Below are 11,290 nucleotides of genomic sequence, written 5' to 3'. Positions count from 1 at the left end.
AATTTAGGTTTTACGGGCGACTTGCTGCTGGGATCCTGGCAACAGCATGGACGTAACAAGGTGCCATCTTTCAACACCAGGGAGCCAGCGATGGGCCGCCTGCCCTTCTGCCCCCGACATGAAGCTGGAGAAGGACACGCCTCCCAGCGATGGGCTGCCTGCCCTTCTGCTCCCGACATGAAGCTGGAGAAGGACGCGCCTACCAACGATGGGCCGCCTGCCCTTCTGCTCCCGACATGAAGCTGGAGAAGGACGCGCCTACCAACGATGGGCCGCCTGCCCTTCTGCCCCCGACATGAAGCTGGAGAAGGACACGCCTCCCAGTCAACCCGAAGCAGTCAGGAGGTGGCAGCCAGTTTGGGACATTTTGAAGAACAACGGTCCTGGGCAGTTGAAAACTGTCTGTGATCTGGGAGACAGGCAGGCTGAGAAACTGCTCAGTAATAAGGAGGTGACAGGGACAGAGAAGGGACAGGGACGGACCAGCTGGGAGCAGTGCACCTCCTCGACTGGATTCCAGAAGAAGAAAGCCTCTACAAAGGACGTGACTGCCCGGCGTGGGCGCGCTGAGATGTGGACCAAAGCACAATGGCAACGCCCCCAAGTGTGATGGCTGCAGGGCTGCTGGCGGAGAATTCCCTGTCCAGGGGAGCCCTGTGCCGGGAGGCACCATGTCCTCCATCCAGGCTGGCTCTCAGATGGCCTGGCCCAGCGAGGGGCAGGAGCAACAGCAAATGGGAAAAGGACGGCCCAGTGGGGATGCCGAGACACTCACATAGTTTTCTAAAAGTCATTGACTCCTATATGCCTAGGAGTTGAGAACCAAACTGGTAAAAATGTTAAAAGCAACTAAGCTGGAGTGAAAGGCTTCGAGTGGATCCCACGGGGCCCCAGACAGCATTTCCCAGACTCAAGTGAAGACGCAGACCCGGGTTAGAGATCCTTCGTGCTACAAGTGTGGCAACACCTTTTTTATTTAGAGTAAGATGTGTTAACATCCAGCATGACAAAATTTGTACAAAGTTCACAATTTAAAAATGAAGTGTCAACAGCAACTTGTGATTCCACACATTTATAGCAAAACCAAAGTGTCAACAAACCCATGCCGTGTAGTACAAAAATAAATCACACTTCAGTTCCACAGAGAGCACGATAAATAGTTTATACAAAATTCTGTCTTAATAAATGATTACTTAAATTAACTTAGAAATGAATATGAACAATAAGTTATAATAAACTCTGATGACTCACAATAATTCCATGTGAAAGGTCAGCATTCTAATATGTGACGCTTTTGTGATCCCTATATAATAGTCACAGATAACTTTTGATTTGATATTATGTACCAACGTTAGATGAGCAGCAGGTTTGTGCTTAAAATCCCTTTCCATTGTACATAGGTGATAACAATAAGAATCCAAAACTGATACTATCTAGTACTCTACTAAAAGCATTACTATATTGGCAAAGAAGCTGCAGACACAACGCGGTGGGGAAATGCATATGCTGTTATGAACAATGGGGGCCCTAAAGGCGGCTGGGGCCCTGGGCCACACGGACGGCCTCAGGTGACTGCAAGCACCTTGCTTCAGCTCTCAAAACGCATTCTGAGCATGGCAGCTGCAACCAATAGCACAACAGAAAGGGGGCGCTGTACAGAGAAGGTTCCGCAGAGCCCCGAAGTAATTACATCATCTTTTTCCCAGCTAGTTATTAAAGTCCTTGTGGAAAACTGTAAGCTTTTGTACAGTGAACAGTATAAAGTGCCGCTGGGATATACATATATTTATACATATATATATATACCGAGGTTGAGTATTGTATCAGAATATTTGTCGTGAGATCCCTGTAGTCTCCCTTCGCAACATTATTGATCGGCCGTGAGGGCTCCTCTATAATCCATCCAGGTTCAGTGTCACAAGGCTACTGACACGAGGAATTGCACACCTCCGTACGGATATATAGGACAAGGTAAGTGCAAATAGTCGACTGGCACATTGTGGGGACAATGACCCTGTAAGTCCTGTTCTGCTAAAAATATTTTTTTTTTTATTTTTACAAAACCCATCTTTTTTTTTTATTTCATAACAAAAATTTAAAGTACGTCTGTACTTCCTGCATAACATCAAGACATGGAAGGAAGAGATGCTATTAAATGGAAATCAAGTCAACATCAGAAAACACAACACATTGTCAAAGGACTACTCAGAAGGGGGAACGCAGCGCTCAAAAGTGGTCTTATGCATACATATAGTGCAGTCATTTGGAGTAAAACAATCAAATCTGGAAGGTATAAACAAGTCTAAGATGATCTAGTTTAAAGCAAAAAAGTGCTGAAGTATATTTAGTTACTTTTAAAATCTGATTGCATTCATTCTTAGAATAGTCACAAGAAATCAAACAACAAGGCTCTGCAAATGCTCTATGGTCAACTGGTCTCCAACCAAGTGTAGAACAGAAATGTCGTGGTAAGAGTCCTCTGAATAGGACCAAATGCTTATTCAGAGTCAAAGTCGGGCAGGGGGAGCAGGAGAGAAACTTTACCGAGCTGCCTTCCCACCAGATCCAGCAGAAAACTCGGTCCAGTAACTAGAAGACTCACAAATCATTTGCCTTTATCCCTCAAATGTAAAATAAGAAGGTTCATAACAATAATAGGAATAATCATAATTTTTTAAAGTGAAAAGGGGAAATAAATGTTCTTAAATTATCTTTTAGCTTAAATCGAAAACACACAAATTCTGTTGATAAACTACATTGCAACAACAGACAGTTCAGAGGGGCACGAAACTCTAGGGGAGATACGAGAAGGTTGTTCCAAAGTTTATTGAAAATGGAAAAGGAAATCTTCACGTTGTCCACCTCTGATAAGATCCTGTCTTAACTGGAGTTTCCATAGTCACACCATGTAATGCTTAGGAGTTAATTTAAAAGTGCTGTTTAAGCTGCTTTGAATCTTCTGCCAAGTTTCCATGGCTTGATGTTGTCTTACAATAAATTACTTATTTCATTTCTTACAGTTAATCCATATGCCATTTCCTTGGAATGCAAAAAACCTCATTTATTGCCCCCACCATACACCATCCTCCTAAAACAAACAAACAAAAAAGTCACATAATATTTCCAAGCATTGTTCAAAAATAAAGCATTTTTTGCAACCAATTCTTGCTATGAAACAATATGCACACAAAATGTATTTCTTAAATTCCATAAAGTCCTCCAACATGAGGCAAAATGATAACGTCTAAAAAGCGGCTGCTTGGCCACAACATGGTCATTCAAAGCTGTGTGTGTGTGTGTGTGTGTGTGTGTGTGTGTCCATTTCAGTTCAAAATACTAAAACATTTAATCACTAAAGCATTAAAAAGAATTTACACTCTATTTATTTTGATCAGCTTACCTCTTCAGAAATAGATATACCCCCAAATGTGCATACATCAGCAGCTATAAACATTACATGGCAGAACACTATGTCAGCTTACATGGAAACGTACAAAATGTGGGTGTATTCAAAAACTATTCTGCAGGTACTATCTTTAAAGCAAGACATAAAATCATTATGAAGTCTTGTAAGCATAACACTGTTTCAAACAGAAATAAATATAGAACACTTTCTGGTAAGTTACAGCAGCAAAAAACAAGAGGCATCCTTTTTAAGCAAGAGTTTCATCACTACAGCAGCTGTTCAGACCTGAATTCCTCTCACAGCCTGCTTTATATTTTCCAGTAGGGCTTTATTTTCTGGACTCTGATAACGATCTTGATTTGTATACATTTCCGTCAAAGTAGTCACGTAAGCATCAAAATTTTGTTCATTGATTGGATCCTACGAGATATTAAATAGTAGTTCATATACAACTTTTATTTTCTTAATAGTATATTTACAAAAGCATAAAATAGTATCATAGCATAGTGCCCTTGGTTTTATACTATTTCAAAGGCTGGCTCAGAGCACACTTAAGTTTATGGGGTCAGCCCCGCCCATGTTTCTAGCAGTTAATGGTATGGTTTCGGGGTGGTAACCACAAACATTTGCCAAAGGCTGAAGAACCATGAAAATAACAAAAACGGCATCTACTTTAGGCTGTGCGCTGTGAGGACGCCACATTCCTGCCTTGCGCGCTCAGTCACTTACCATGTGCGGCAGCTGGATGTTAGCCAGACTGTGGATCAGAGACTGGCTCAGGTTCGCCAGCTCGTGGAGGAGAGACTCGTTCTGCTGCTCAATCACTTTGTTCTCCTCTTCGATGGTCTTCAGGTTGCTCTCCATCGTGGTAATCTGAAACGCACAAGTGCGTGTGACATGTAACACCAGGAGGACCTAGGAGCCCGTGGTCCTTGTCGGGGGCCACAGCCTATTGGGTACAAAGAAGGGCCCTCTCGCTGAAGGAGAAAGACTTTGGGCCGGGTGCTGTGACTCACGCCTGGAATCCCAGCACTTTGGGAGGCCAAGACAGGCAGATCACTTGAGGTCAGGAGTTCGAGATCAGCCTGACCAACATGGTGACACCCTGTCTTTACTAAAAATACAAAAATTAGCCAGGCGTGGTGGCGGGCGTCTGTAATCCCAGCTACTCGGGAGACTAAGACATGAGAACAGCTTGAACCAGAGAGGCGGAGGTTGCAGTGAGCTGAGATCACACCATTGTACTCTGGCCTGGGTGACAGAGCAAGATTCGGTCTCACAAAAAAAGAAAGAAAGAAAGAAAGAAAAAGGCTCCGGTGGTGAGCACTCGCCGTTTAAGGACCTGCTGTCTATGCTTTGGATTCCTTGCACTTGACAACTGGGGAAGTGAGAGTGTTTCCTTGTGCCATCCTGTTCTCTCCACTGGCCTGACGGGACTGCAGTGTGTAGGGGGCTTAGTGTTTTACTGACTTGATGCGAATACTTCTCCTTTCTAGCCTGAATCAAATTCTGCCACAGCGAAGTCCTCTAATGCTCATTTCTGTGTGGGGATGTCACTATCTCTTCAGATGGCACCGGGCTGGCACTGTGCCCACAGGGTGGTCTTCCTGCATTTCTCTAAGGAAAAAGGCCCACCATGGACCCTTCCTTGCATATTCCAGAGATAATTTAAGTATCATCAAGGTCAAGGTCAGGGCCTCTGCCTATAACCGCACAGGACTAACTTCACACGCAGCAGGCAGGGAGCTGCCCTGCCCGCGGGGGTGTCTGCCTCGGGCACCAGGGGTGCCTCTGCCGTGCGTGATCTGGGGCTTCTCCCTGGAAGACCGAGCCGACCCGCAGAGTTCAGGGCTGGCTTGCCTGGCCTACCTGCTCCTCTCCTCTCCTTCCCCGACATGTCATTCCCAAGTCCTCTCATGAGTCTCTCCTCCTCTCCCTCTTGGTCCTGCCTTCTCCTGTGTTCTGGCCCTCCCTTGGCTGTACTGGGTCAAATCCCGGGTTCTCCCAGTCACCAGCCTCAGGCACAGACCCTCTGTTAGAAAACTGGAGCCCCTTGGAGATGCCCTCCAGGATGAAGTGGGGAGGGCGGGCTTTCTCCTTGGAAGGAATCGCAGCCCCCACCATTCCTGCAGGGACGGTGCCCTGTGGAGAACCCACCGACATCACACAGCTTTATTTCCAGGCATGTCCCTGGTGACCTTCTCATTTGTGTTCCTTGGGATTATTTATCAAATTAATGTTCCCCTCCCAGCCGCCCCCTTACAGGCTCAGGAGTGGATGCCTGGCCTCCCTCGACTCCTGGGTGGGCCCCGAAGGGCTGCGTGCCTGGTGCTTGTCTTCCAGAGCGTTCTGTAACCCTTCCTGGGCAGCCACGTGCCTGCACTCACGGCTGGTGGCAGCTGTGGCTGGGACCTCACTAGAGATGACGTCAGTGTAAGCAGACGTAGGTTTTCTACGATGGAGTCTAATCTCGGGCGAGGCGCCATTGTCCCGAGGATTTTAAAGGGCCCACGCAGGGGGAAGGCCAGCAGCAGGACGGGCACCTCTGCCGTCTCCCTGAGCAGAGGGTGGCTCCTGCCCTTTGCACCCGGGGGCTTTCCTAGATGGCCGCTGCTCCAGGCCCCTCGGCCCCTCGTCTGTGCTCAGAGAACCCTGCAGAGGCCTCCCCATCGCTAGCCCTCAGCGGGCCCTCCTGGATGAGCCCAGCCCAGCTCGCCTCTGGTTGAGTGTCTCAGAGGTGCTTCTGGCTATTCCTTCCTATCCTAGCTGGGCAAACTGTGGGCTCTTTTTCTGGAAAATGGGCATAATGCTCCTTGCATTATGAGCTCACACTGGCAGGTGCGGTGTGTTTGCAGTGAGAAGACATTTGTTATTCCTGGGGCCTCTGATCTGGTCTTTGGGGCTCAGAGTAAAGGGAAGTGCAGCTGCTCCCCCGGCTTAGCAGAGAAGTAGCCTGTGGGGTGCCCAAGGCAGGGGTGGCACCCTGTCTCATTGTCCCCAGCAAAATTCATGGGGACACATTTTAGATCCATTCCTCCTTCAACCTATGCTCTCTGCTGGGAAGTCTAGCCCCTCCTGCAGAGGCAGAGACACCTTCCTGTGCTCAGGACTCTCTGTGAGACTCAGGAGTTAGGCTGTTCCTTCCCATGCTACCTGGGTCTGTGGCTGGGGTGGGGGTGGAGAGGGGGGCTCCCGTGCTTATAAATGCTTTGATTTTCTCAAAATGGAACAAATCTCATTATGTTGAATCCACTTAGCAGTGGAACAAAATATGCAGTTTGAATAAACATCCCATCAAAGCCCTGGCCAAAACGATCATCTCCTGAACCAGGCTGCGTGATGAGCCCCATCCAGGGTCAGAGGGGATGCCCGGAGACCCAAAACCAGAACTGATAGGTATCTGCCAGGTCTCACAGCCTTACCTCCCTCAAGCACACCCCCCTGGCCCCTGAATCTCCTGCATCTCCAGCCCACACACACAGGGCCTCGGGCTTCTTGCACGTGGACACGTTTGCTTGCCTGAGGCCTTCCTCCAGGGTGGCAAGAAGCTGTGTCTCAGGGTCACTGTTGCCCATTCCTTACTATCCTAGCCAGGCAAACTGTGGGCTCTTTTTCTGGAAAATGGGAGTAATGCTCCTTGCCTGCAACATACACTCACACTGAGATGTGAGGCATGTTTGCAGTGAGCAGACATTTGCTATTCCTGGGGCCTCTGACCCAGTCTTAGCAGCCCAGAGTAAAGGAGAGCCCTCTCAGAACGTCTTGGAGCTGGCCAGCACGCTGTGGCGTCATGGGAGACAGCGCTGCTGAGCAAGGTGATGCAGGGGCTCCGCCCAGCCCCTCATATGCCAGGCCTCCTCTGAGGATGGGGCTGAGCAGGCTGGGGAGGACCACAAAGGCTGGTGTCTCTCTTCCAAACCCAACCCACAGTAGCCATGGTACGTGGTTCCTGGCACTTGGAAGGCGTCCCTGATCACAGGTGCTTACACGGGGAGGGGCCTGTGTCGCGAGTGGGTCTGGGGGCCTGGCTGGGAGCTGGGCCGGCCACCTCTGCCATCGTCAGCGATGTGCACTGGTGAATCTGAGTCTGCATTTCCAGAACCACTGAGTCGCCTGTGGTAGAGTGGGGAGCCCTCTGACGACCGTGGGTTCTGTTTTTGATTGTTTAAGAAACACCACAAGTTTTTCAGGCTGCTAGGAAGCAGTACGTTCCCGGATCTTCCCAAGAAAGTTCCCACGTCAGTAGCAGCCTGATGGCCAGTCTAGGTCCAAACCCGCATTTTTACAGACTTGTCCACACCCTCTGTCCTTCTGGACCTCAGTGTTTCTTAGACTGTGCAGCCTCTGACCACACCTGGAGCAGAGAAAGGTCAAATCTAGCCCAGGGCCTGACATTGAAAGCTAAGACTGAGCTAAGAATGGCATTTGCAGTTTTTAGCGGTAAGAAAAAAACAAAAGGATAACAGCATTTTGTAACATGGAAGAGCTATTAAGTTCCAACTGTAGAACCACGTGACGGTGTGTTGAAACAGGGTCACACTCACACGTGTTGTGAGGCTGTCACACTGCAACACAGCTGCATGGCCCAGAAGCCTAAAATATTTGCCATCTGGTCCTATGTAGAAAATGTTTGCCAATACCTGGTCTAGACTAAGTACCTGGATGGCATGATGTGTTTAGAAAACATTTCCGGAAGAAGTGTAAAATGGGTGGGAATCGCAAGGCGTTGGCAGTGGGGCGGTGGAAGGGCGTAACCCCAAGAGTGTCCTCGTGCAGGGAGGACGGGCTCCTGCCCATGCCGGTGCTGACCAGGGAGGCTGGACCATAGAGAGGCTTAGCCCCAGGGAGAACAGCCACTATCTGAAAGTGGTGCAGGCTGTGGGATTAACTGACCTGCCAATCTTAAGAAGTCAAGTTTCACAGGGCTGTTCACACTGGTCCATCTGGGCCCTCACACCAGGAGCTGGGGGGTTTCTTGTGAATAGCCTGGCCTGAAAACACCAGCTCCCTTTTATACTCAAATACCCCCACCCCCACCTCCCTGACAAATGCCTGCACTGTTTGGGCCATGGGGACAGCATCCCAACCTCCCAGCCAGCTCAGAGCCATCCTCCTTCTGCTCCTGCTGTTTCCTGTGCCGGGAGTGCTCCTTTCCCTTCTCCACCTCCCGTGTCTGCAGGACTCCCACCATCTCTCCTCGGTCTCCTTGCTCCAGGCCCCCACGGTGGGGTCTCCAACTCAGGCCCTCAGCACTCATGTAGTTCACACAAACGCCGCTTGCCCAGGCCACGCCCAGCACTTGAGTCCCCTGCTCTGTCTTCCTCCGTAGCGGTCCTCTTTTTATCCGGATTCTGATAACAAGCAACTTCTGGGTATCCCCTGGGGCCGAGGGCAAGCTTTTCTTGTCTCTGCTCTGGGGTCTGATGTGAACTGAGTTGAATCGGATGAGATGTGTCTGGGGAATCTTGGAATCCAGAACCAAGGCTTGGGTGTGCCCAGCGTGGGTGCCCCAGACCCTGAAGCTGAGGCCACACTGAATCCAGTTGAATGGAGTTGGGGAAACAGCAGATCCCACAGGCACCTCTGCTGTTCTGCTGGTGCTGGGCCACCCCGGGAGGAAGCCTGATCGGGTTCACGCCATTCTCCTGCCTCAGCCTCCTGAGTAGCTGGGACTACAGGTGCCCGCCACCACGCCCAACTAATTTTTTTTTTTTTTTTTTTGTATTTTTAGTAGAGACTGGGTTTCACCATGTTAGCCAGGATGGTCTTGGTCTCCTGACCTCGTGATCTGCCCACCTCAGCCTCCCAAAGTGCTGGCATTACAGGCGAGAGCCACCGCGCCTGGCCGGTGTCGGGACTTCTGATTGCGTCTGTGTGAGGCGAAGTCCCTGAGACCCACTCTTCAAGCTGCCAAGCATAAGAATGGAGTTTTCAGCCACATACGAATTGTATTTGGTCGCACTAATTGGACCCCAAATAGTGTTTAAACACATTCCAAATTGGAAAACTCATCTTCTCAATGAAATAAAATTGGGTTTGTCCTAATTTGAATTCTTACAACTGAACAGTGAAAAAAACCTTTCCAAGTTTTAGTAAGAACACTCCTGGGCTTGAGATGTAACACAAAACCCCTTCCGCAGAGAGTGGCAGGGGCGGCCTTTCCTGCATCTGGCACAGGCGTGGCGGTCTCTCCCTTATCCGGCCTAGTCGCGAGGGTCTCCCCCATCCGTCACAGGCGCTGCGGTCTACTTCCATCTGGCACAGGTGCGGGGGTCTCCCTGCGTGGGGCACAGGCACGGCGGTCTCCCCCTTATCCGGCAGAGGCGCTGCAGTCTCCCCACCATCCGGCACAGGACAGGTGTGGCGGTTTCCACAGCATCCAGCCCAGTCGCTAGGGTCTCCCCCATTCAGCACAGGCGTGGAGGTCTTCCCCGTCCGGGACAGGTTTGAAATTTAAAGGTTTGGATGGAGTTTCCTTTTTACTTCTCTTGGATTTGTTCTTTACCAGATTAAAGTCTAGACCCCTCCCTGTGCAGGACCCTCATCACCGGGCTGCAGGCCTGAGCACTGACTCTACCGTTCCTCCCTCTGTTCCCGCTCCAGAGAGAACATCGGGCCATGGGCGTCCACTTCTCATCTATCTCATGGCTTGGGCTTGGGACAAGCCTGCAGCCCTGTGTCGTCTCTGGCATGGGCTCTGCGCACAGGCCTGCATCCCCGTGTTAGTGTGTCTTGAACGTGTCATGGGGCACTGGGAGAAACCTGCCTTTCTCTTGGGTCAGAGTGGACAAGAAAACACGGGATTTGGGCCTGTTCCCCTTCCTGGCCATGCTCCCTGAGGGTGTGAGGGCCTGAGAGGCATGGGAAAGTCAGGACCTTCTAAAGGAAAATGCAAGGGGCGTGAAGGCTGCTGCAGGGAGGCCAAGGCTGTCAGGCAGGGCCGCTTTATGCCCTGGAGAGCTGGCCTGCCCCATGTTCCTCCTCCATACTTCCCGGGCAGTGGCCGAGGCACAGACAGCAAGGAGGGCTCCTGGCTGTGGGCGCACGTTGTTTTCTGGTTAAGTTTTGCCCCAGGTGTAACCCGTTTAAGGAGTATCAGGCTCTAAGCTGCCTGCGTCAGCAGCTGCCTGTCTCTGAGCTCAGGCCTGGTGCTCACAAAACAACTTCTGGACTGGAGCTCATCATCCGACCCTGAGAGCTGCAGAGCTGGGGGACTCTGGCTCAGCACATTCCCGTCTCTTCTAAAATAGAGGAAGGTCCATCCCTGGGCACATCTGGGAAGTCACCTCTCTCATCAGCCGAGTCAGTGAGAATACATGTGAACTCTTCACATTCATTTTTGACATCAGCTCCAAATACATGCTGTTAGGAGCAACTACTCATCTCAGAGATAAAGAAAGGCACAAAGGAACCAGTGAGAACGGACACAAACCTGAGTGCTTCCTGAGGGGGAGGCCACGCCCGTGCAGGTGCAGAGAGTACCTGAGATTCCTACTCTAAGCAGCCTTCGCAGGCACATGTGTTGTTTCCTAGGGCACAGACCCAGGCGGCAAGACCTCTAAGCTTACTCAGCCCCAGACTGAGCCCCAGCCCCAGTGCTTCATCCACAGCTGGCGTCAGAGCTGCCGTCCGTCCCTCATGGACGGCCACGGAGCAGCAGGCCTTCACTGCAGAGGGAGGGGTTTTGGAAAGTGGGAAGAACCCCCTTCCTGAACGGCATCCTGTTGGAATTGGGTAGCCCCAGTAGACCACCTACTCAACACCCTGGACAGACAAGGACATTCTGCCTCATCAGAGAGTGCCCCAAAAGGTGCCATTCAAAGGAGGAAATAAATTAAGATTTTCGGCTTGTCGCCCTCACAAACAGAATACAACTGTGAGTCC

At 50.4% G+C, this 11,290-nt stretch overlaps 1 protein-coding gene across 9 annotated transcripts in view; it reads right to left on the bottom strand.

Moving 5' to 3' along the window:
• Window positions 1-933: 933 nt before the first annotated feature.
• The window catches only part of MYT1L (myelin transcription factor 1 like), a 542,339-nt gene continuing 531,982 nt past the window's right edge, over window positions 934-11,290 (bottom strand). For 6 of the 9 annotated variants that reach the window (XM_030921195.1, XM_030921198.1, XM_030921196.1 and 3 more), the window contains 2 exons: window positions 4,136-4,279; window positions 934-3,826 (listed from right to left, as the gene is read on the bottom strand). In XM_030921195.1, the coding sequence (XP_030777055.1) occupies window positions 3,686-3,826; window positions 4,136-4,279 (285 nt within the window). In that variant the 3' untranslated portion in view covers window positions 934-3,685. Of the gene's footprint in view, window positions 3,827-4,123; window positions 4,280-11,290 lie in introns of those variants that run through there. The other 3 variants (XM_030921201.1, XM_030921202.1, XM_030921203.1) reach the window with 2 other exon arrangements.

This window comes from Rhinopithecus roxellana, chromosome 17, assembly GCF_007565055.1.
Source record: "Rhinopithecus roxellana isolate Shanxi Qingling chromosome 17, ASM756505v1, whole genome shotgun sequence".
NCBI lineage: Eukaryota > Metazoa > Chordata > Mammalia > Primates > Cercopithecidae > Rhinopithecus > Rhinopithecus roxellana.
Note: the sequence above shows the minus strand (reverse complement) of the source record. Positions and strands in the feature narration are given on the sequence as shown.